The sequence below is a fragment of the Solanum stenotomum genome, chromosome 12 (assembly GCF_019186545.1).
Source record: "Solanum stenotomum isolate F172 chromosome 12, ASM1918654v1, whole genome shotgun sequence".
NCBI classification, from domain to species: domain Eukaryota; kingdom Viridiplantae; phylum Streptophyta; class Magnoliopsida; order Solanales; family Solanaceae; genus Solanum; species Solanum stenotomum.
The window spans coordinates 15,955,783-15,981,491 of NC_064293.1; the positions used below are offsets into that span (position 1 = coordinate 15,955,783).

The window sequence follows — 25,709 nt, forward strand, 5'->3', positions numbered from 1 at the left end:
AATTGTTGTTCTCTGTGTTTTAGCTTCCGAAATGTTGAATCAGAACTTGAATCGTTGACATAGTTGATAAACCACAACAATAAACTGACTTTGATACTTCAATCCACAACCACCAATAAACAAAAAGAAAATGAAGCCAACGGGGTAAGTAAGAATCGCTAAATTTTGTTTTTGAATTTATCTAGGGACAAATTGCTACTGATATCTTGTTTAGAATTAATTCTACATCAAATCAATAACGTAAATTCCATAAATTGATGTAATTGATCATATTGTGGCCTTAATTATTCGGATTAATTAAGGAATTGCGCGTTTAATAACAACAACATGAATTACATTTGTGATACGGTAGATATATATTGAAATTTTATGAAACTCTACAAGACGTGTTTAACTTGAGTTGGACTCTACAAATTGTGTTCAATTCCAATTCCAATTTATAGATAAAGACTGTTGACATAATTAATTGAATTTGATAAATTTTATGTACAACCCCAATTAAAGTTATAGAATAGTAGAGGAAAAGTAAATTGCGTATTGTTAAGTTTCAGGAAAGGACTTTGGTGCTCTATGTAACCAATAACCATTATATTTTAAAGGCTTAAATATGTCATCCACTAAAAGTTTGACTCATTTATGTCATTTTTATATGAGAAAAGGCTCATTCATGCCATTATTTGTTAAGTAAAATGGCATAGATGAACCAAACTTTTAACGAATGACATAGATGAGCCCTTTCTCAAAGTTTGATGGCATATATGAACATTGTCTCTTTAAAAATGATTTAATTAAGGGAAAATTATATGAAATAGCAAATTATTAATTCAAATTAAATGTTATAGCCATAGTTTATTTTATTTGTAATTCCCAGCAAACATCCCATTTTTTGTCATCTGATTCGATATACAATTAGCCATTTTCGGTATACAATTAGTTATTTTATACATTTCGGTATAAAATGTGTTTGTGTTTGTATAAAGCGAGAGAAAAGTGTATATACAAATACAAATGCATATATTTTCGTCATATACACTTATAATTATACAAATACAGATCTTATTATACAAATTACAATGTATAAATGAATTTATACAAAACTGAACAATTTGTATAAAATTGGATGTATCTAGCGAATTATACAAATCAAAAGCTCCATAGCAAACATAAAATTTGTTATGGAGCACAATTATGCAAACTATAGTTTTAATATACAAATATGACTTTTATATTTGCTATATGTGAAAGTTGCTCTATAATTAATGATGTGGTCAAATCATAATTGACCACGTATAAAAAAAATTGTTTTGCAAAATCGAAATTTTTTTTAAGTTAACAAATAATGGTATGGACAACCGTTTTTCAAACAGAAATGACATAAATGAGCCATACTTTTAATGGATCGAATGAGATAGATAAACCTTTTCTCAAAGTTTAATGTCATATTTGAGTCTTTTCTCTATTTTAAATTAATTAAGTATCATTCTCAAAGTAAAATAAAGAATTGCATGTAGAACAAGTCTACGTAGTGTTTCATAATTCTTAATTCCAAGTTGTTTGATACTTTATAATAGTTCAAACTTAATTGACGTCAAGTAAAAACAACATATGCAATTATGTATGGCCAGGAAACTTCTGTGGATAGCAATAGAAATATATATATATAGAAAGGATAGTTAGTCAAAACTATGTTTAGCATAATGGATAAGTAAAAATAATTATAGAAAGGATAGTTAGTCAAAACTTTTGTGGATAGAAATAGAATTTAAAATAATTACGTAGTGCATGTTTTGAATGTGAGGTCCAATTAATATGTTTATTATACATTAGCAAGTAGAATAATTTTCAACGCGGAGTTGTTACACGTTCCAATGCTATTAAAAAATTAATCACGTTCCTTAAACGTGGTTTTACGAAGTTAATAATTTGATTTAGTTATTAATAGTAGCCTAATGGCTGGTATAAATGCAACAAAACATACCGTTGATATTCCTATTATCACAAAGGGTATTTTGTTTCCAAAAAATCCTTAAACCTAGATATGTCGTTAGTAGATTTAAAGTGGAAAGTGTTATTTAGCGTTTCAGTAATTGTCAATTTTACATGTATTGTGTTAGTAATAATTCAGAGTAGGACGCGCCTAAGCTGGACAAGAGAAGCAGCTATAGAAGCAGAGAATGTTGCGTCTATTAGTTGTTCAGGACATGGAAGGGCTTATTTAGATGGCTTAGTATTCAGAGAGGACGGAACACCTATTTGTGAGTGCAATGCATGCTTTACCGGCCCTGATTGCTCTCTCTTTAAACCCAATTGCGCGGTTGATGTAGACAGGTAATTTATTATACATTGAAAAATAGATAACGAATTTTTTATATTTGCGTTGGAAAATAATGTACTCATTGCTACAGTTGATTCCCAATGTATCTAAAATTCTCGTTTTTTTAATATGTTGCAGTGGGAACCCAATGTTTTTAGAGCCATTTTGGAAGCAAAATGCAGGGAGTAGTGGTGTAATGGTGGCGGGATGGCATAGAATGGGATATGAATTTGAGGATGGTTCACTCATTTCTAAGCAATTGAAGAGTGTAATCCACAAGTTACATGACACTGTAGGAAATGCAAACACATCAAACAAGTACATATTATTTGGAGCTGGCTCAACTCAGCTTCTTAATGCCGCGGTGTATGCTCTTTCCCATCACACCCCTTATTCATCGCCCACCAAAGTTGTTGCTTCTGCTCCTTACTACCCTGTTTACAAATCACAAACAGAGCTATTGGATTCGAAGAAGTATAAGTTTAGTGGAGATACATCCTCGTGGAAAAACAAAACAAGGAGTACTAGTACTAGTACGGATTTCATTGAGTTTGTGACATGTCCAAACAATCCAGATGGGCACTTAAACAAGGCAGTCCTTCAAGGAAAATTTGCAAGGCATGTTTACGATTTAGCTTACTATTGGCCACATTACACCGCGATTCCAAGCCCTATGGATGAAGATCTCATGTTATTTACACTTTCAAAGCTCACTGGTCATGCCGGTAGCAGATTTGGGTACTTAATCAACAACTCTTACTTACTCATTCATAACGATATATTACGAGTTAAATTAATTAATTTATTAATTTCCTTTGATATACATATAGATGGGCTATAGTCAAAGACAAAGATGTGTACGATAGAATGGTGGAATACATAGATTTAAACACTTATGGTGTTCCGCGTGAAACTCAATTGAGAGCTTTAAAACTCTTAAATGTTGTGTTACAAGGAGATAGAAGAGAAATGTTTCGATTTGCACATACAATTATGAAGACTAGATGGGAAAAGCTCGCGGAGATCTTGTCTACTTCAAAACGATTCTCAATTGAACAACTTCCCTCCCAACATTGTGCATTTTCAAAACAAGTTAGGCCACCTTCTCCAGGTAGCTATAGTTAATTAGTACTTAAGCATCAACAAGAAATTAAGTGAAATTCAATATACTTATCAATTTTTTTTTTACGCAGCTTTTGCGTGGTTAAAATGTGAAGCGGAAGAAGATGAAGAGTGTCACAACGTGCTGAGGAAAGCAGATATTATTGGTCGAAAAGGCGCTGCATTTGGAGTTGAAAATCGTTATGTTCGTCTTAGTGTTGTGAATAGCAGAGATGATTTCGATTTATTGCTGCAGCGACTACAAGATCTAGTGTCTAAACATCGATCTGTCTTCGATGGTGTCATGTCATTATGATCATTCATTTTATTTCTTAGGAGAGAAAATTTGTTTATTCAACTTTAGTTAGTAATACCAACAATCCATTATCATTTTGTATCTTACTTTAACCTACTCATATTATACTTTCTAAAAACTAAAAGGGATAAGGCACAAGTATCCCTAGACTGTGATCGAAATTTCAGAGACACTTCATAACTAAACTAAGGTCTTATTACCTTTGAACTTATTTTTTTTGTAATTTTATACACCTTTGGTCTTATGTGGCACACTCCGTGACTCCACACAATTGAGGCACGTGAGATATAATTGGATGCCACGTAAGCCAAAAAGATGCACAAAATTACAAAAAAAAAAGGGTTAGTGGTAATAGGATCTTAGTTTAGTTAAGATGTGTCTCTGAAATTTCAGTCATAGACTAGGGTTTTTTTTGTACATTTTACCAAAAAATTATTTATTAAATTATTTATTAATAAGAATATTTTTGATTTTGCAAAATCATTTTTTATGATTCAGCCACCTTATTAATTAAATTATTTATTATTTTTTTAAAAGGAAAAGACTCAAATAACATAAATGAGCAAAGTTTTAACGAATGACAAAGATGAACCTTTTTTCTCAAATGAAAATAGCATTAATGAACAAACTTTTAACGAATGATATAAATGAACCTTTTTTCAAAGATCAATAATATATTTCAACCTTTTCCTTATCAAATATAATGTGATAACATTAAATACAGTAAATAATTTATAATAATGACCGGTCACGGTTAATATACAAATTTAAATGCTAAATAATATACTAGCTGTAATTTTTGCAATGATCAAGTGTTATACGTTAAGAAAAGAAAAATAATAAAAGTGGTGTGGGGGATTTTTATGATGTAGATATAGGTTCTTTGTGGAGATTACTTTGCCTTCATTTTGGCGAGACCTTCTTGCTTCCGGAAGACTCCATTTTTATTTCCACTTTAATTGTTTTTGTAATATCTTTTTCACCCTTAATGTTTTAAGTTTTAACCTTAGAGTCTCATATTTACTAGTATTTGAAGAAATCTCCGTGTCCCACTTTTATTTTTTTATTTATAGGAGGTACGAATACTATAATAATCTATTGTACAAAAGTCATATGTGAGTTATATTATCAATGATTTAATTTAGCCTGTCAACAATGTTGACAAGTGTATGATAATATGAATATTTTTTTATCTTTTACATTTTGTGGGACATCTGATTTTCACTTCTCTACTCACATGTTGGTTGACATATATACCCTCCATACGCTAAAGATAGCAAGATATATGATTGTTAATTATTTGTCATTGATATTCTTCTTGCTTTGTTTTGGTCAAGAATGAAATGTAAGGTAGAATAAGTACTATTTTAAGAAAAAATAAAGGTACCAACGCGCTTCATTAGTTGAATTACGAAAATACCCTTCAAATCATATTATACTAAATTACCTTGTAAACTAAAATAAAAAAATTCTACAAGCTAAGTTTGTGGCAGTAAACAATTTACAACTTTTGACTAAACTCTATGAATGAGTACTAATTCATGCTTATAGTAAATAGAATAAAATGTTAATGGACATTTACGGCCTTCCAAAACTATAGTATCTCTCCATAAAGACATACTACATAAATATGATCTTTAACTTGCCGGTTGACAATTATAACCTTTAATTTTGTGTTTGCACATGTACACTTAAAGTTGTATAAAATTGAGCAAATGGACACATTCATCCTACATGACACCCTACATGGCAATTGTGTGTCCTACATGTATTATGTCATGTAGGACACGTGTGTCTATCTATTCAATTTTTTACAAATTTAAATATATTTATATATTATGCCCTCCATAAACCATTTCATTAATTCACTATGTTGAAGTAGAATTGAAAAGTTGGAAAAAGTAATTCAACATGAAACATATTTATCCGATTGTATGTACATGAAGAGTGATTTTCCTTCTCAGAAATAAACGTAAGTATATTTCTCTTGTGATATAAGAACTATATGCTTTTTATTTAACCTAAATCGCTAAAATATAATACTATTATTCTTCGTTGATTGTTTGTAATACAGACAATCATAAGCAAAATCACTTCTAATTTTCAATTTGACATACTCTAAATATACATGCATGCTCCTAGCTTATAGTTGACTTATAATAATAAAAAAAATTACAGTATCTCACTCTTATTTGGGATATTAACTTATTAAAATCAATTGGTCGCTGTTCATAATTTGATTACGTTAATTAGTTGTTTAGAGAGTTTCTTGCTCTCAAAATGAACAAGGGATCAACTACGGAACTTGTCAATTTTATTATATTTACTGAAGTAGAATATGAATTAATAACCGAGCAATGGGTATTTTTGGTAAACAAGCTCATAATATAATTTGGAATGCTTTATATTTTTGAAATAAACAATTTATGTTTGACTAATTTATTTGAAAAGTATTTTTCATAAGCAAATGGCATTTGATTATCTTTTTTTAAAAGTGTTTTTGAGAGTCAAATTACGAAAAAGGACAATTATTAATGTATTTTTTAATATTAAAATTACTTTATAGAGACAAACTATTTTAAATATCTATTATAAAAAAGTTAATTAAAACTTTATTTTTATTAAATTAAAATGTACATATTTAAAATTTCAATCAATACTATACCTTTTTTTCGGAGGATTGAAATCTTTAATTGTTTTTTTATTCTAACCTTACAAAAATATTGTTATTATCTTTTTTTCCAATTCTGGAAAATTATATGTAAAGTATAAAATAATAATATATAAATCTAAAATAAAAATACAATTTATTATATAAAAATAAAAATATAATTCTTAAATGAAATTTAACCAAACTTATAAGATATATTAATTAATTAATAAGAGATATATTGGTAAATATGTATATATGAAAGAGATATTTGAGTCTTGAGAAAAATAATTTTTTGTTTTTGCTTCTGCTTTTTTTAAAAAACAGAATGTTTTAGTTTCTTTCCAACATCAGAAAAATTGTTTCTGCTTTTATTTAAAAACACTTTTACTGATTTGTCAAACATGTAATTTTTTACCAAGTGTTTTTTCTCTCAAAATAAGTGATTCTGACCTCCCAACCATGGGCGGAGCTACCCTTGCCCGAGGGGTGTCAAGCGACACCCCTTCGTCGGAAAATTATGTTGTCTAGGTAGGCAAAATTTTGATTTTATTACTATATATATTATAGTTAGTACTCTTTAAAACAAGATGAATAGTTAGCTCAGTGGCTGAGGGGCTACAAAATATCTCCTTAGTCTTTGTTCTTGAACGTAAGGGGTTCGAACCTGGTTGGGATTTCTTATTTTTATAATGTCTTTTTTTTTATTAAAATTAAAACTTCAAGAAGCGTCTTTTGTTTTAAAATTTTAGAAAACTGAAGCTTTTTTTTTCCTCCAATTTTTGAGCGATTGACTTAAATAAAGTTGACTTTACTATTTTATTTTTTAAAAGAAAAAATGTACTTTATAGATTAAACAAATCCCTAATTTCAAAAATTAAAGGGTTTGAGGAGGAAGAGCCCAAAAAAATCGTTTTTGTTCGCTGCCTTCGATGTGACTCTTCGTCGGGCGTCGCCAAATGATTGTGATGATGTAATTATTTTTTGCTTTCATTAGTAAAATTTATTTTGTTGATTTTTATGTGTACTTACTACTTTGTATTTTGACACCCCTCAATGTAAATTCTGGCTCCGCCACTGCTCCCAACAACAATGCTAAACAATCTCTTAGTGTATGTTTTCAATGTGAGGTTCAATTTATTACGCTCTCATAATGGCGTGTGTAATACACTTTCTTTTATTTAAAAAAATTGTCACATCACACTTCACATGGACAAAACATTTCACCTTGACAAAAATTAAATTAAATTAAATCATAGGTATTATTTAAAGATTAAAATATGACTATTCTAAAAACAAAGAGGAAAATGGTCAAATATGCCCCTAAACTATGCAAAAATGTCTAGATATACCCCTTTTGAAGTTTGGCTCATTTGTGCCCTTGCCGTCCAACTTTTCGCCCATATATGGCCTTGTAGGCGTTAGTTGTTTTGCTGGAAATAACCAACTCATTGTTTTTTTCTTTAAATAACAAATGAAATTTCCACATCCCCTTTTAATTACCACATGTCATTTATTTATATTAAAAAATGAATACACCTCTTTTAAATAGGATATCCGACTCGTAAATCCTATCCGACCATATATGCCCTTGTACACCTCTTTTAAATCTGAACAAATAAAAATGGATAACTATGTTTAGCATATTGGACAAGTAAAAATAATTATAGAAAGGATAGTTAGTCAAAACTTTTGTGGATAGAAATAGAATTTAAAATAATTACGTAGTGCATGTTTTCAATGTGAGGTCCAATTAATATGTTTATTATACATTAGCAAGTAGAATAATTTTCAACGCGGAGTTGTTGCACGTTCTAATGCTATTAAAAAATTAATCACGTTCCTTAAACGTGTTTTTACGAAGTTAATAATTTGATTTAGTTATTAATAGTAGCCTAATGGCTGGTATAAATGCAACAAAACATACCGTTGATTTCGATTTATTGCTGCAACGACTACAAGATCTAGTGTCTAAACATCGATCTGTCTTCGATGGTGTCATGTCATTATGATCATTCATTTTATTTCTTAGGAGAGAAACACTTTACACACAATTTGTTTATTCAACTTTAGTTAGTAATACCAACAATCCATTATCATTTTGTATCTTACTTTAACCTACTCATATTATACTTTCTAAAAACTAAAAGGGATAAGGCACAAGTATTCCTAGACTATGATCGAAATTTCAGAAACACGCCTTAACTAAACTAAGGTCTTATTGCCCTTGAACTTATTTTTTTGTAATTTTATACATCTTTTGTCTTATGTGGCACACTCTGTGACTCCACGCAAGGAAAAGGCTCAAATAACATAAATGAGCAAAGTTTTAACGAATGACAAAGATGAACCTTTTTTCTCAAATGAAAATAGCATTAATGAACAAACTTTTAACGAATGATATAAATGAACCTTTTTTCAAAGTTCAATAATATATTTCAACCTTTTCCTTATCAAATATAATGTGATAACATTAAATACAGTAAATAATTTATAATAATGACCGGTCACGGTTAATATACAAATTTAAATACTAAATAATATACTAGCTGTAATTTTTGCAATGATCAAGTGTTAAACGTTAAGAAAAGAAAAATAATAAAAATGGGATAGGGGAATTTTTATGATGCAAATATAGGTGCTTTGTTGAGATCACTTTGCCTTCATTGATAGTTTTTGGCGAGACCTTCTTGTTCCCGGAAGACTCCATTTTTATTTCCACTTTAATTGTTTTTGTAATATCTTTTTCACGTTTAATGTTTTAAGTTTTAATTAGAGTCTCATATTTACTAGTATTTGAAGAAATCTCCGTGTCCCACTTTTATTTTTTTATTTATAGGAGGTACGAATACTATAATAATCTATTGTACAAAAGTCATATATGAATTGTATTATCAATGATTTAATTTAGCCTTTCATGTTGACAAGTGTATGATAATATGAATATTTTTCTATCTTTTATATTTTGTGGGACATCTGGCTTTCACTTCTCTACTCACATGTTGGTTGACATATATATCCTCCATATGCTAAAGATAGCAAGATATATGATTGTTAATTATTTGTCATTGATATTCTTCTTGCTTTGTTTTGGTCAAGAATGAAATGTAAGGTATAATAAGTAGTATTTTAAGAAAAAATAAAAGTACCAACGCGCTTCATTAGTTAGATTACGAAAATACCCTTCAAATCATATTATACTAAATTACCTTGTAAACTAAAATAAAAAAATTCTACAAGCTAAGTTTATGGCAGTAAACAATTTACAACTTTTGACTAAACTCTATGAATGACTACTAATTCATGCTTATAGTAAATAGAATAAAATGTTAATGGACATTTACGGCCTTCCAAAACTATAGTATCTCTCCATAAAGACATAATACATAAACATGATCTTTAACTTATCGGCTGACAATTATAACCTTTAATTTTGGATTTGCACATGTAGACACTTAAAGTTGTATAAAATTGAGCAAATGAAGACATTCATCCTACATGACACCCTACATGGCAATTGTGTGTCCTACATGTATTATGTCATATAGGACACGTGTGTCTATCTATTCAATTTTATACAAGTTTAAATATATCTATATATTATGCCCTCCATAAACCATTTCATTAATTCACTATGTTGAAGTAGAATTGAAAAGTTGGAAAAAGTAATTCAACATGAAACAGATTTATCCGATTGTATGTACATGAAGAGTGATTTTCCTTCTCAGAAATAAACGAAGTATATTTCTCTTGTAATTAAATTTGATGCTAATCACAGTACCATGTATAATTTTGCAAGATGTAAAACAAAAAAATTGCAATAGGGTGATGAGTATATGAGTGTCTAATTAAATGTGATTAATAAATTCATGAAAAATGAGCAGCCATTTGATCAATGACTAATTAAACAATTTGTTCAAATTTTAGTTCAATTGATGCTTTTCGCTTATGAAAAGTATATAAGAACTATATGCTTTTTATTTAACCTAAATCGCTAAAATATAATACTATTATTCTTCGTTGATTGTTTGTAATACAAACAATCATAAGCAAAATCACTTCTAATTTTCAATTTGACATACTCTAAATATACATGCATGCTCCTAGCTTATAGTTGACTTATAATAATTACAGTATCTCACTCTTATTTGGGATATTTGCTTATTAAAATCAATTGGTCGCTGTTCATAATTTTATTACGTTAATTAGTTGTTTAGAGAGTTTCTTGCTCTCAATGAGCAAGGGATCAACTACGGAACTTGTCAATTTTATTATATTTACTGAAGTAGAATATGAATTAATAACCGAGCAATGGAAAATACAAATGTATTTTTGGTAAACAAGCTCATAATATAATTTGGAATACTTTATATTTTTGGTAAACAAGCTCATAATTTAATGGAAAAATTACTTAAATACACAACACTTCTTTACCTATTCTCAATATTTCCCTACTCTTTTACTAAAATACAAAAATCCCTTATTTTCCCCCAATTCAACTTAACCGGATACTTTATTAGTTTAAGTATCCGCCCGTTATTAATTAAAGTATCCGCGCTGCTATATTATGCATCCGCCCGTTAATTAAGTATCCGTGCTGCTAACAACTTAATAATTTAAGTATCCGCCCGTTATTAATTAAAGTATCTGCGCTACTATATTATGCATCCGCCCGTTAATTAAGTATCCGTGCTGCTAACAACTTAATAATTTAAGTATCCGCCCATTATTAATTAAAGTATCCGCACTGCTATACTAAGTATCCACACTGCTATATTATGTATCTGAAAAACACTAAAAAAAGGTATTTTTGGTAATTAATAAAAGAGTAGGGAAAGGAAGTAATTTCTTTCTTATACTATGTCATTTGCCTAATTTTTACCTTCTTTAAGCTTCCTGTGAAATCTCTTACACGATTCAAAAGTTGTTGCAAATCATGGTATGGTTGTATCGATGACGCCGACTTCATCAAGTCACATCTACATAAATCGTCTATCGATATTAGTCGTAAAAAAATTGTCTTGGTTAATTCAATCCTTCAACATAGAGAAGGAACACGCAAATTTAAAATTGTGTCAACGGAAGCATCAATTAATGCTGATTCAAAAGTTGTGTATCTGAATATCCCAGAATACTTTAGTGACTATTTTTCATTACAAGTGTTTTCATGCAGTGGCTTGATCTTTATGACGTCATACGATCTTGGCTATTGTATGACATTATTGAATCCTGTGGTTGGAAAATACAAACTCATTCAAAATTCTCTTTTCAGTCAAAACACAAAGACAAATCGTTGTTCCACATCTCCAATATTTGGTTTTGCCTATGATTTTGTGGCTGAAGATTACAAGGTTATATGTGTACATTACTTGATAAACAAATACTTCAACGTTGTTGAAGTATACTCGGTTAAAAATCAATGTTGGAGAGCAATTCACAATACTTTTCCTGTTTCCCCTGATTCTTATAACCAGTACCTATACAGTAATCAAGTTTCATTAAACGGTGTCATTCACAGGATGTCATACAACAGGGCAGTTATATCTTTCCATCTAGTAGACGAAAAATTTACTGTAACAGTAGTGCCAAAAACATGTGGGAAACAGCCGACATTACATGTATTGGGTGATGGCGTCTGTGTTTTCACAACGGTTGGCGAGGAAAATTTGATTTGGTCGCTGGAGAAAGATAGGTGGAATTGTATCAACAAGTTTCCTACTTTACTCTCACTCATTGGAATGCCTATATTATATTTACCGATTAGAGGTATTAAATACCGCCCAGTAGGTGCCTTCCTATTTGTTAAGGAGAATGGGAACATACTATGGAGAAGGCATAATGGTTCTTTTATTGAGTATGATCTGCGGAAAAATGAATATACTGAGTTTAAGTCTATACAAGTTCCGCCTTTTGTGGAAAATAAGGCTTTGTACCGGGAAAGTTTAGTTTCTTTGAAGATTTCGTGGGATTGACTAGGAAGCAATTTCTAGTAGTATTAATTGAGGAATATTATTGTCATTGTTTCTGTTTGATTTGTGGATAATGGTATATAGTAGCAAGATTTGAATGTAAAAATATGATGTTGAATTTCTACACAACAAGTCACTGATTTTGTCTGACTATCACCGTAACTTGTTTTTAAGACGACTCTTATAGTCTGTTTTAAGATGACTCTTATAGGCTATAGGATTGCTAATAGAATGCCTTGCCTATTTGTTCAACTTTATACAAGTTTAAGTGTCTTCTTTTGCAAGCTCAAAGTTGGAGGGCATAAATGTGAGTAGACGTAAGTTAAAAGATCATATGTATGTATGGCATAATACATAAATATACCTTTTAACTTGGCCTCAGACACTTAAACTTGCATAAAATTGAACAAGTAGACACATGAGTCCAATGTGACATAATATACATAATACGCAAATTCACATGTAGAACACATGACTATTACCTTCATATATGGGCAGTAGAGTATAATCTCATATCAAGTTGTAACACCTGCTAATTGCATGTAGTAGACAAGCAGTTAAGTATTTGTTTCCTCGAATCCCACGGCAGCTTACACACAGTAGAGTTCAATCTCATATCAAGTTGTAACACCTGCTAATTGCATGTAGTAGACAAGCAGTAAACTATTTGTTTCCTCGAATCCCACGGCAGCTTACACACAGTAGAGTTTAATCTCATATCAAGTTGTAACACCTGCTAATTGCATGTAGTAGACAAGCAGTAAACTATTTGTTTCCTCGAATCCCACGGTAGCTTACACACAGTAGAGTTTATGACTACATTGGTATTGGTTATATAGCAAAATCAGAAGATACAGTCTTTCCATTTACAAGGACTTGTTCCACATTATTGACTCGCACAGATTGGAATTGATAGTGCTGCAGTAAAAATAACAATTATTAGTAAGGACTGACAAAACTTGGCTGACAGGTTAGTGTATGGAATATTGTTCTTCTAGCACTAAACCTTTCCAATCAGTCACAATCAAGAAAAGGAGAAAATGATGGAGAAAGCAATATGGCATATTTGGAATAGCATTGGATGTGAAATACCACAGATATTATATAATGAGTTTACCTTTTCCTTCCATTTAAAATCAACAAATTTGCAAAAGGGCTCCAATAGTGTGACCTGATCTCCTTGTTTAATCTGTCAACAAGAGTAGTTCGTTAAGTAATGATGTGAAAGTCTAATGGGGAGCTGGATAGCCAATACTTACAGAAACTCACTCTATGATGAGTTGATGTTAACCATGACTGTCATGACTCATAGTTCTTGTGTCATTTTTCATTTCTTTCCTTTTTCTCCTTCCACAATCAATAATTCATAGACCATGCCTTTCCTAGAAAACCTTTAGTTATGTTACCTTACTATTTGCTTATTTCATTTTAGTATAGGAATATGGTAGGCTATATGTCACCACAACAATCTGAAGTAAGATAAATATTCAAAGATATGACATTTATTCACTAGATAATAATTGGGTGGGGCTGACACAAACCAAAATCAGATACATATATAAAGAGATGATATTCAGGCTCACTTATGAAGTGGCAAATGTAATCTTCTTTAATTACATACAGTATTAAAGAAGAGAGGTTCCCTTTAAACTAGTTTTTCATCTAGGAAGTGCAAAATCCTTCGCTTATTTTTTAGGCATGTTACTGCTGCAACAGTATAGCAGCAAACTTATCTGTTGATTTACTTATCTTGGTTTCTCCAAGATACTCTACTTTACCAGACAACTTTTTTCTAGGAATTAAGATTTCAACAGATGTACCAAGAAACATTAAAACAACATAATGTAGTGCTTACCGCTTCTTCCTGTATCCCAAACACTAGAAGGACAAAACTGTTCCCATCAGAGTCACAGAGCACATAGTATCTGTTTGAATGAGAGTACACATTGAGAAATAAGTATTTAAGCTTAAACTAGGGCTGCTCAGCCTAGTAACTTCCCACTTTTAAAAGAAATTCTCAAAATGATCATTGATTCTTCTAGATGAAGCAACTTACAATGGAACACCATACTCATACTTAACCAAGCACCGGACTACTCCCATAACTGCAAGCCCTTTGTTAGGGCCTTCAGCTAAGACATCCAAGGTTGCTTTGTTGTAGGAAGGATCCACTGCCAGAAAACACATTACCTCAACTAAATAGATAAATAGATAAATCAATGTTTATAGTTAAATTATGAATAATGTAAAGCCTTACAATCAATATCATCAAGTGACTGGATCAGGGAAGCAAAGCTTGTCTCCGTACTCTTTCCCTTACTCTTTCTCTTGCCCTTTCCTTTACTCTTTGCCTTACTCTTCCCCTTTCTATTTTCATTACTCTTACCCTGAAAAGCAGGATCACATAATTTAAATGCATCCTTCACAATGTCATTCATAATCTCTTAACGACTCAAAAGAAGAAAACATTTAAAAACTAAGAATCTAAGGCATTATTTTTTAGAAGACTATATCATAACATTCATGTTTCTTGAAAAAAAATCAAGAAATGAAAGCAGAAGAAGGCACCATGTTTCATTACCTCATCTTGTTTTCTTCTAGATATGTCTTATGCTTAACAGTTAGAAAATTTTTCCAAATGGATACCTCCTTGAGACCTTCTGCAACTATTTTGTATGTAGTAATAAATTTTCCTTTACTCTTTGTTAATATTATTTATATGTAGTAGTAAGTGAAGAATTCAGAAAAAGTAGGAGAAACTGAACCAAGCTTTCTGGGGCAGCCATAGGATAGTTACCAAGTTGATCAATTGTATTACCAACTTGAATATTCCTATCCAAATAGCTCTTAATTCCACATAATCGTAGCTTCCTATTGCAATTCCCTAGCCTCTACTTGTTTAGCAATATTCCCAAAATCAATCAATCAACTGCACTTCAAACTTACACATTAAGTCAATTTTAGAAAGCATGACTATTTTTTGGTGTTTTCCTGTCATACCATAAAATCAAATTTCGTGTTACATCTGTCCCCCTAGCTATCATTAGTACAATGTTACCAAAAGGACTACCTCATCATACATTATGTTATATCAGGAAACAGAAAGCTTTACGTGGTGATGAAATCATCGTTTAAACAGGTTAGAGTTCCATAGGTAAGTGTGAACACATCAAAGCACTGCACTATGTCATGTTGGGAGTTTGACAAGTTAGATGTGCAATCGCAAGGAGTGCGACTCCTTGAATACCTCTTGTAAATAGTTATCACTGGCCTGGACTTTGAATATAACTGGAAACAATGCACCTTTGATCACAGACAATTCCCTTATGATTCTAAATTTCTAATGTCGTCAACCATGCCGTTCCTAATGCAACTGATCAGAATATCACTTACAGATGCTTCATATAAAATAACCACAATCAAATAATCTTACCTGAACTAATTCTTCTAATTTGTCAAGAAGCTGAACTGTTATTTCCACTTGATGTGACGCATCATGGGCAGGATCCTTCTCTACAGCATCTGATAACCTAATGAGGGACTTCTCGTAGTTCTCCAGAAGCCTGTTCGCCTGAGTGTACAAATGTTTGGATTTACTCAACATGGCATTGAATTTAAGAAAAGCGGAAAGTGAAGACTATATTTAAGATATCATGAGATATGCAAACATAAAATGTGAAGATGAATATAAGTGAGCTTATTTTAGTGACTCTTGGTTCTTTCTTCACTAAGCATATGAAGTTTCGAGCTTTAAAAAAGTTGGACAAGAATAAGCACAGAAAAAAGCTTTCACACAGGCAGGCAGATACTGCTGAAGCCAGTTCTTTTTAATAAGTCTGTCTTCCTAAATTGAATCTTTACTTCCCTATTTAAGCACTCGTTCTTCTAGATAGATTATTTCGTCCTTAACTCAATTCAACATGTCACTGATCTCTGCAGATCTTGTAATATTCATTTACTGATTTTTTCTCTCCGGAAAACATAGACGTGATTCTTAACTCCTAGAAAAAGGTAACTAATTCAATGAGAAATTACCTGTAAAATTTCCTGTGCTTCCTTTAAGTACATCCTGTGTAAGTATCTCCTATTTTACAAAGAATTCTTCTATTTCAAATCATGTCTTTTTCATTTAGTTTACCGACTTTTGTCTTATCTGTAAAGTTACCAGTGTCTTCTTCTTGAGTGGTTTCATTCCTTTGGATCTTTACATATCAACAAAGATCCTAATGATTCTCAAATTCTGAGAGACCCAAGCAAAAAATAAAATTAGAAAAAACAGAGTTGCAAACTTGATACATGGTCTCTTGTCTTTTTTTTCTCCAATTCTTCAATAGCACAATCATGAAAATATGAGGCTATAATTAGCAAGAATCGAAGCCACAATCGCATTGAAAATCCCATATGATAGAATAGTTCATCAGTAAAAACCCAATATTTTTCTTCAAAAACTTACTAGGCCACACTCGCATTGAAAATCTGGCTCTGACTTTATTGTATCAATTCTTTCCTGAAATGGGATAGAAAATCAGAAGAAACTCCCAAATATATAAAAGAACAAACCAGCCAGGCTTACAGGAGCTAATACTGTACATCTAAGTTTAATGTTAAAATAAAGGAAAACTATGTACAGAGACAAGATTGTCAGAACTACTTACAGCTTTTTCGAATGCTTCTAATGACATTAGAATAGCATGGTCATTCCATCTTCCATCCAGGATAAAGGAAGTAAGATATGCACTTCCTAATTCATCTATCAACCATGTAACTATAATAAGACTGAGGAAGTAGACAAACATCAAGCAAAACATTTGGCAAAGCTTAGAGTGATCAAAGCAGTTCCTAAGTCTTACAGTAACAACGACATCCTTCGGCGTCTTTCAGTTTGATTGCCCTTTCTGCATATTTGATACATTCTTCAATATGATGTTGAGGATCTTCCGGAACTGTGAAAGGTTTATCATGTTCAAGATCTTCCGGAACTGTGAAAGGTATATGCAATCAGATAAGCAGATCAATAACAACCACAAACAAATAAAGTGAATATACCTGAGATTCTCCCTGGAGAATTGTAAATTAAGGAGAAAAAAGACAAAAATTGCACCATATGGCTCCAATTCACCCCGTGCACACATCAATTCAAGGTATGCAAGATGACGTAAAGTCCTGGCGTCTTCTTTCTAAATCAAATAAAAGATGAAGTATCTATCAGGTAACGTTCAAATTTAGAGAACCGAAAATCTAGAACAGCAGCGAAATAACCTTCCCAAGGACAAAGAGAAAGCAATTTCTAGCTGTAGAGTAATCTCCTTTCTTAGCAACGCAGTCACCGAGGGCATTCCAAGCAACCAGCAAATCAGGATTGAATTTAGTCTACATAAAATTAACCGTCAGAAAGAAACCAAACCTAAATTCAAACAATGTAATTGTGCTTTCACTCACAGCATTCTTTAGATGATCCTCCGCTTTCTTGCTATAAACCCCAGGAATAGCATTATGCGCGCTTCCTCTTAGATACTCGAACACTGCACGCTCATAATTCGATTGCAGGTTTTCTACACAAATTTGTACCGATTAAACTCATTGTCATGAGTAGTTTAGAAATTGAATTGAATGCATTTTTTTTTTCTGGATAATCCATAAAAGAAATTTACCTTCAGGAATTATTGCATACATGTCGACGACACAGGTACTGATTGCATACTCCATATCAAGCATTTTGTCTTCCTTGGTTCCCGGGAAGTGCGTCTGCCAATAATCATATAGCCATTGCACCTTTGCTTCAACATTTTCAATCCAATCAGCTTTCTGATTAGTGGAAGATTCTCCTTTCGCCATAGAAGTTTCTTGATGCAAACTGCAAGTCTGAAGTTTGGGAGGGAAATTCTGTTAGTATCACGTTTTTGTTCATCTACTATATTTAAGAAAATTACCCTGCCACCCCCGAATAGTTTTTGTTACTTCTTTTTCACCCCTATTGTATTAAGCTTATAATTCATATCTACTAATGACTCACTTTCCTTTTTAATCCGTTTTAAAAAAAACAATGCATTTCTATATTAGTAATAATTTAACTTCAAAATACCTGTTAATCAAATGATTTATAACTATACAAATATCTATAAACCAAAATATTTTAAAATTCTTATTAAATATGTGGGCAATGTGTTACCAACTTAAGCAGTGTTCACTATTCACTTTGTCTGTTACAGTATGCAAGACAATTGATCGCATTAACACAATTTTATATATGGGGTGATACATAGAAAAATAAAGGCATAATATATAAATGTGTCATTTAACTTGGTCTCGTTTTACATTTACGTTCTCAAACTTTGGGTGTGCATAAGTAGAGACTTTAACTTGTATAAAATTTAATAAGTAGATACATGAGTCCTACATGACATAATACACGTAGGACACAAATTGTCATGTAGGATGCCATGTTGGACATGTGTTTATATATTCAACTTTATACAAGCTTAAGTGTCTACTTGTAGCTTTAGATTTGACCTAGCTAATTACTAATATTTTAATACACTGACTTGCTTGTTTAAAATAATAAAAATTACACTGTATTTTATTCGAACCACTTTATTTGTCATCTTGTTGAAAACTAATAAAAATCGGTGATATGTTGTTAAACTTCGTTCAAGGCTTTTGCCTAAAGAGGCAATTGAGATTGACTTAGAATCTTGGGAGGTTTTCTATTGCAATTGAGGGTAATTCTTTTGGCAAGAGCTTTTTTGTTATATGATTAAATAATACTCCTATGTATTAAATTAAAATTTATTTCTTGGTACTTGGTCGCATACATTTTTATAGTATAAGTTGTTGAGTTTAAGAGTAATTAGATACTATTAAGCATTGTATATGATTACTCCAAAAGAAAAATTAATCTTATGTATTATAAAAGGTGCACAATTATAAATAAGACTTGTATTAATTTTTTGTTACAATAACCAATATTTCTTATTATAAGAACTAACAAATATATGTATTGTATTTTTTATCGAGGAATGCCTTGCCGACTACTGCTAGCTACTTCCTCATTTTCTTCTTCATATTTCTTTCCAATTTTTATTTTATCATGTGATTTTTTGCTACCTACTTACAAGTTTTTTTTGTTTTTTCTTTTTTGTATAATTGCTTTTTATTTATAGCACAAAGAAAGTTCAATAATATATATCATTTAAAATTGTCATTTTTAATATAAAATTTATATTAAGTATTGTAAAATAAATGTGCAATCCACGTTTTCAGAACTAGTTTTTCTAAAAATAAGTGACGTGTTGCTGGACGGTCAATGAAACATCACATAGGTAGCTCCTTTTCTTGAGAGAGATGTTATTTCATGGAAGAACTAATGTACGAGTTACTCTCACAACTATTGCAGAAAAGCTAAATTTTGCAAATGAAGATGAATATAAGGCAGTAGAGTTAATCTCATATCAAGTTGACACATGTAGTAAACAAACATTTGAGTATTTTGCCTAGTTAAGTATATGAAGAATCCCACTTATTAATGTAATTGGTATCTTACAGACATTGACAGAAGGTTATGCGTATAATCGTAATGGTTGACGTATAGCAAAACTAGGAGATAGAGCATTTCCATTTACAAGGACCTGTTCCACAAGATTAACTCGCACAGATTTGAATTGATAGTGCTGCAGTAAAAATAACAATTATTAGTGAGGAGTGGCAAAACTGGGCTGACAGAATATTGTAAATCAAACAGTTAATGTGATTATTATTCTTCTACCACTAAACCATATGTATCCAATTCCTTACATGCCAAAAATAGTCATTTGGAAACTTGTTAATGTTACTTAATTCAGAAAATGCAAGAAATGACTCCATTTTCCCTCTGCTTCCAAACAGTTGCAATCAAGAAACCAAATTATCATTGCTAGTGGCTCAAGTGCACCCTGCCCTGAGGTGGAGTTGACAGACAAATTGACGGGATATAACACATCTAATATGTGATTTTCACAGAAAGAAAACTGATAGAGAAAGCAATAAGACATATTTGGAATAGCATTGACAATGCAATACCACAGATGATAACGAGGTTACCTTTCCCTCCCATTCAAAATCAACAAATTTGCAAAAGGGCTCCAATAGTGTGACCTGATCTCCTTGTTTAATCTGTCAACAAGAGTAGTTCGTTAAGTAATGATGTGAAAATCTAATGGGAACTGGAGAGGCAATACTTACAGCAACTAAATATCAGCAAATCACTCTATGATGAGTTGATGTTAACCAGTATTGTCATGACTCATAGTTCTTGTGTCATTTTTCTTTTCTTTTTTCTTTTTGTCCTTCCAGAATAAACTTTTCTTAGACCATGCTTTCCCTAGAAAAGATTTATTTATGCTATTTTCATCTTCTTATTCCATTTTAGTATAGGAATATGGTAGGCTATATGTCACCACAACAATCTCAAGTAGGATAAATATTCAAAGATACACTTATTCACTAGACTAGATAATAATTGGGTGGGGCTGGCACAAACCAAAATCAGATTATGAATGAGATGATCACCATTAGATACATATATAAGGAGATGAGATTCACGCTCACTTATGATTTATTTAAGTGGCAAATGTAATATTTTATTCTTGAAGGATGGACGAATAAGAGATTTAAGATAAAAATGGTGTTCACTAGTATAGTTAGGAACATACTATTCCAAATTTACAGAAATATTTTGGAATGTTAACTCACGTTAGTATTCTCTCTTTTTATCTTTAGTGTTAGTTACATATTAAAAAAAAGTGAGGTTCCCTTTAATCTAATATTTCATCTAGGAAGTGGCAAAAGGGAGGAAAATCCTTCTCTTATTTTTTAGGCATGTTGCTGCTGCAACAGTATATCAGCAAACTGATAGATAAATTTATCTGTTGATTTCCAAGAAACATTAAAACAACATAAAATAGTGCTTACCGCTTCCTTCTGTATGCCAAACACTGTAAGTACAAAACTATTCTCATTGGAGTCACAGAGCACATAGTATCTGTAGAATAAGGCACACTGAGAAATAAGTATTTAAGCATTAAGTAGGGCTGCTCAGCCTTGTCACTTTCCAATTTCCACTTTTAAAAGAAATGCTGAAAATGATCAACTCATGTGGGTTCCTCCAAGATGAAGTTACTTACAATGGAGTGCTATACTCATACTTAACCAAGCACCGGACTGCTCCTATAATTGCAAGCCCTTTGTTAGGGCCTTCAGCTAAGACATCCAAGGTTGCTCTGTTGTATGAAAGATTCACTGCGAGAAAGTACATTAACTCAACTAAATAGATAAATCAATGTTTACAGTTAAATCAAGAATAATGTAAAGCCTTACAATCAATAGTATCAAGTGACTGGATCAGGGAAGATAAGCTCGTTTCCGTACTCTTTCCCTTACTCTTCCCCTTACTCTTTCCTTTACTCTTTCCCTTAATCTTCCCCTTACTCTTGTCATTACTCTTACCCTGAAAAGCAGGATCACATAATTCAAATGCATCCTTCACAATCTTATTCATGATGTCTTAACGGCTCAAAAGAAGAAGACATTTAAAAACTAAGAATCTAAGGCATTATTTTTTAGAAGACCGTATCATAACTTTCCTGTTTCTTGAAAAAAAATCAAGAAATGAAAGCAGAAGAAACGACTAAAATGTTACCCCACGCACTATTCAGTCAATACAGGGCTATGCTGCTGCTCACTCAACTCGATGGACAATTTAAGGGCACATGAAATGGTAATTACCTCATCTACTTTTCTTCTAGATATGTCTTAAGCTAGATGGTTAAACTTTTCTCCAAATCGATACCTTTATTGTGCATTGAGACCTTCTGCAACTATTTGTATGTGGTGATATGTTTTCCTTTTCTCTTTGTTAAACTTATTTTTATGTAGTAGTAAGTGAAAAGGACTCAGAAGAAAATTCTTCAAAAGTAGGAGAAACTGAACCAAGCTTTCTGGGGCAGCCACAGTAGAGTTACCAAGTTGATCACTTGATCTATTTAGCAGAAAGATACAAATTGAATTACTAACTTAGACACCCAACTTGAATATTCCTATCCAAATAACTCTTAATTCCACATAATTATAGCTTCCTATTGCAGTTTCCTAGCCTCTATTTGTTTAGAAATATTCCCAAAACCATTCAATCAACTGTGCCTCAAACCTACACATTAAGTCAATTTTAGAAATCATTGAAAAGCATGACTATTTTCTGGTGTTTTCCTGTCATACCATAAAATCAAATTTTATATTACGTCTGTCCCCCTAGCTATTATTAGTACTTGTTGCCCAAAGGTTGTCAGTGTAAAATTTTGTACATAGTGACTGGTTATCTCAGAAGCCATCTTAAAGGAGTACCTCATCATACATTATGTTAAATCAGGAAACAGAAAGCATTCCCTGGTAACTCTGATGATGAAATCAGTGTTTAAACAGGTAAATGTGATCACATCAAAGCACTGCACTATGTCATGTTGGGAGTTTGACAAGTTAGATGTGCAATAGCAAGGAGGGTGACTCCTTGAATACCTCTTGTAAATAGTTATCACTGGCCTGCACTTTGAATATAACTGGAAACAATGCACCTTTGATCACACAGAATTCCCTTATGATTCTAAATTTCTAATGTCGTCAACCATGCCGTTCCTAATGCAACTGATCAGAATATCACTTACAGATCCTTTATATAAAATAACCACAATCAAATAATCTTACCTGAACTAATCCTTCTAATTTGTCAAGAAGCTGGACCGTCATTTTCAGTTGATGTAAAACATCAAGAGAAGGATCCGTTATTGCAGCATCTGATAAACAAATGAGGGACTTGTTGTAGTTCTCCAGAAATCTATTCACCTGAATATACAAATATCACATATTTTCAGCATGGCATTGAATTTTTAAAAAGCGGAAAGTGAAGACTATATTTAAGATATCATGATATATGCAAACATAAAATGTGAAATGAATAAAGGTGACCTTATTTTAGAGATTTTTGGTTCTTTCTTCACTAGGCATATGAACTTTCCAGCTTGAAAAAGTTGGACAAGAATAAGCACAGAAAAAAAGCTTTCACATAGTCTGGCAGATACTGCTGAACCAGTTCTTTTTAATCAGACGTCTTTCTAATTCAAAGTTGTACTTCCCTAGTTACACATGTGTTCTTCTAGATAGATTATTTCGTACCAAACACAATCAACATGTCACTGATATCTGCATATCTTGTAATAGTCATTTTACTGATCTTTATTAAAGGGATCTTTTCTCTCCAGGAGACATGATTCTTAACTACTAGAAAAAGGTAATTAATTCAATGAGTAATTATAAGATTCTGTTTTCACGTACGACTTTCTTTTTCTCTGTGAAGTTACCTATGCTTCCTTTAGTACATCCTGTGAAAGTATCTCCTATTTTACAAAGAATTCTTCTATTTCAAATTATGTGTTTTTCCTTTATTTTACCGACTTTTGTCTTATCTCTTAAGTTTCCAGTGTCTTCTTCTTGAGTGGTTTCATTCCTTTGGATCTTTATATATCAACATAAATCCTAACGATTCTCAAATTCTGATACAGCCACACTTATTTTGAGCCATTCTCTGCAACCTTAAGATGATGAATGAAGGTCTATCTGTGATTCACACAAGAAGTCGGTGTAAAAGTGAATAATAAAATTAGAAAAAACATAGAGTTGCAAACATATCCCTTCCTTGCTGCATAATGTACAACTTGATACAAGGTCTCTTGTCTTAGCTTTCCTAACTCTGATTCTTTAATAACAAATCATAAAAATATGAGGCTATAGTTAGCAACAATTGAGAACCTTGTGTTTAGAAAAATCCTATATGATAGAACAGTTTTATCAGTAAAAAGCAGTGTTTTTCTTCATAAACTTACAATGCCACAATCGTATTGAAGCTCAGGGTTTGACTTCATTTCATGAGTTTTCTCCTGAAATGGGGTAGAGTAGCAGAAGAAACTTCCAAGTATATAAAAAAACAAGGCCTGCCAGACTCACAGGGAGCTAATACTGTATATCTAATATAATGTTAAAATAAAGGGAAATAAATATACAGAGACAAGACAGTGAAGATTGTAAGAATTACTTACAGCTTTTTCATAAGCTTCTAATGACCGTAGAGTATTATCATGATTCCATCCTCCATCCAGAATAAAGGAAGAGAAATATGCACTTCCTAAGATATCTACAACCAGATAAAAAAGCTCAGTGAAGTACTTGAAAATTGGATTTATCATAATGTTTGTTACTGCAGATATACTAGAACATTTTCATAAGTATAGCATACACTTAATAAAATTCTACTTACTGCGTATATGCTATGTCATGGTTCCATGTACCAAAATATGTAATTTCTGCACCTAATCTGTCTTTAACGTAATCATATGCTACTTCTAACTATAGCTATACAATAAGGGACGGGTGAACTCAATCATTGATGAACACTAAGTAAGACATTTGGAAAATTGGCAAAGCTCAGAGTGACTAACTAGATTCAGTTCTTACATAAACAAGACCCATCCGTGTCATCCAGAGCGAGTGCCCTTTGGGCATATTTGATGCATTCGTCAATATGATGTGGTGGATTATCAGCAACTGTGAAATGGATATGCAATCAGATGAATAGATCAACAACAACCACTAAGAAAAAAAAAATGAATATACTTGAGATTCTCCTTGGAGAAAAGTAAATTACGAAAAAAAAGAAGAAGTCAAAAGCATCGCACCATATGGACTAAATTCACCCCGTGCATACAGCAGTTCAAGGTCTGCAAGTTGCCGTAAAACCATGCTGTCTTCTTTCTAAATCAGATAAAAAAAATGAAGAATCTATCAAATAAAGGTAATGTTTAAAGTTTAGAGAACGGAAAATTTAAGAACTGAAGAAGCATCGAAATTACCACTGTAAGGACAAACTGATAGTAGTGTTTAGCTCTAGGGTAATCTCTTTTCTTGGCAAAGCAGATGCCGAGGGAAACCCAAGCGTCCAGCAGATACGGTGCCAAATTAGTCTGGAAGATAAAATTAACAGTAAGAAGGAAACCAAACGCAAGTTCAAACCATGTAATTCTGCTTCCACTCACAGCATTCACTAGATGGTGCTCTGCCTCCTCCTTGTAACAACCAGGAATTGAATTATACAATCTTCCTTTTGTAAGCTCAAACACTGCACTTTCAAATTTTGATTGCCTCTTTTCTACACGAATTCGTACCAATTAAACTCATTCTCATGATTACTTGAGAAATTGAATTGAATGCTTTTTTTTTTTCTGGATAATCCATAAAAGAAATTTACCTTGAGGAATTGAATCGAGGGCGTGGATACACATA

At 31.9% G+C, this 25,709-nt stretch overlaps 4 protein-coding genes across 4 annotated transcripts; 2 read left to right on the forward strand and 2 right to left on the reverse strand.

Moving 5' to 3' along the window:
• Positions 1–2,038: 2,038 nt before the first annotated feature.
• Positions 2,039–3,731, forward strand: LOC125849320 (tryptophan aminotransferase-related protein 4-like). Its single transcript, XM_049529388.1, has 4 exons — positions 2,039–2,328; positions 2,453–3,052; positions 3,145–3,425; positions 3,508–3,731. Exons 1-4 carry the CDS (start codon positions 2,039–2,041, stop codon positions 3,729–3,731), a joined length of 1,395 nt encoding a protein of 464 aa, XP_049385345.1.
• Positions 3,732–11,567: 7,836 nt separating this feature from the next.
• On the forward strand, positions 11,568–12,353 carry LOC125847159 (F-box/kelch-repeat protein At3g23880-like). Its single transcript, XM_049526844.1, has one exon. The coding sequence runs from the start codon at positions 11,568–11,570 to the stop codon at positions 12,351–12,353; it is 786 nt and encodes a 261-aa protein (XP_049382801.1).
• Positions 12,354–13,041: 688 nt separating this feature from the next.
• On the reverse strand, positions 13,042–18,185 carry LOC125847160 (uncharacterized). The gene is made up of 13 exons (XM_049526845.1): positions 18,002–18,185; positions 17,790–17,902; positions 17,610–17,720; positions 17,470–17,527; positions 17,207–17,293; positions 16,979–17,100; positions 16,804–16,857; positions 15,784–15,921; positions 14,608–14,713; positions 14,407–14,521; positions 14,206–14,275; positions 13,468–13,539; positions 13,042–13,268 (listed from the first exon to the last, which is right to left on the reverse strand). The coding sequence occupies exons 1-13, from the start codon at positions 18,183–18,185 to the stop codon at positions 13,182–13,184; spliced, it is 1,317 nt and encodes a 438-aa protein (XP_049382802.1). The 3' UTR covers positions 13,042–13,181.
• Positions 18,186–19,753: 1,568 nt separating this feature from the next.
• On the reverse strand, positions 19,754–25,169 carry LOC125847161 (uncharacterized). Its single transcript, XM_049526846.1, has 10 exons — positions 25,106–25,169; positions 24,885–24,974; positions 24,470–24,564; positions 24,257–24,310; positions 23,082–23,219; positions 21,702–21,831; positions 21,509–21,623; positions 21,297–21,366; positions 20,427–20,498; positions 19,754–20,017 (listed from the first exon to the last, which is right to left on the reverse strand). Exons 1-10 carry the CDS (start codon positions 25,167–25,169, stop codon positions 19,907–19,909), a joined length of 939 nt encoding a protein of 312 aa, XP_049382803.1. The 3' UTR covers positions 19,754–19,906.
• Positions 25,170–25,709: the final 540 nt, after the last annotated feature.

Excerpts from the sequence above, each read along its gene's own strand:
- LOC125847161 (XM_049526846.1), bottom strand. The coding sequence starts at position 25,169 with ATGGTTTTACGGCAACTTGCAGACCTTGAACTGCTGTATGCACGGGGT. Across the intron at positions 24,975-25,105 it reads GGGTGAATTTAGTCCATATG|TTGCTGATAATCCACCACAT; the intron begins GTGCGATGCTTT and ends TCCATTTCACAG. Across the intron at positions 24,565-24,884 it reads CACGGATGGGTCTTGTTTAT|ATATCTTAGGAAGTGCATAT; the intron begins GTAAGAACTGAA and ends ATCTGGTTGTAG.
- LOC125847160 (XM_049526845.1), bottom strand. The coding sequence starts at position 18,185 with ATGGCGAAAGGAGAATCTTCCACTAATCAGAAAGCTGATTGGATTGAA. Across the intron at positions 16,858-16,978 it reads GTTCTGACAATCTTGTCTCT|GAAAGAATTGATACAATAAA; the intron begins GTACATAGTTTT and ends ATCCCATTTCAG. Across the intron at positions 13,269-13,467 it reads ATTTTAAATGGAAGGAAAAG|CACTATCAATTCCAATCTGT; the intron begins GTAAACTCATTA and ends TTTTTACTGCAG.
- LOC125847159 (XM_049526844.1), top strand. The coding sequence starts at position 11,568 with ATGACGTCATACGATCTTGGCTATTGTATGACATTATTGAATCCTGTG.
- LOC125849320 (XM_049529388.1), top strand. The coding sequence starts at position 2,039 with ATGTCGTTAGTAGATTTAAAGTGGAAAGTGTTATTTAGCGTTTCAGTA. Across the intron at positions 2,329-2,452 it reads TGCGCGGTTGATGTAGACAG|TGGGAACCCAATGTTTTTAG; the intron begins GTAATTTATTAT and ends AATATGTTGCAG. Across the intron at positions 3,053-3,144 it reads CATGCCGGTAGCAGATTTGG|ATGGGCTATAGTCAAAGACA; the intron begins GTACTTAATCAA and ends ATATACATATAG.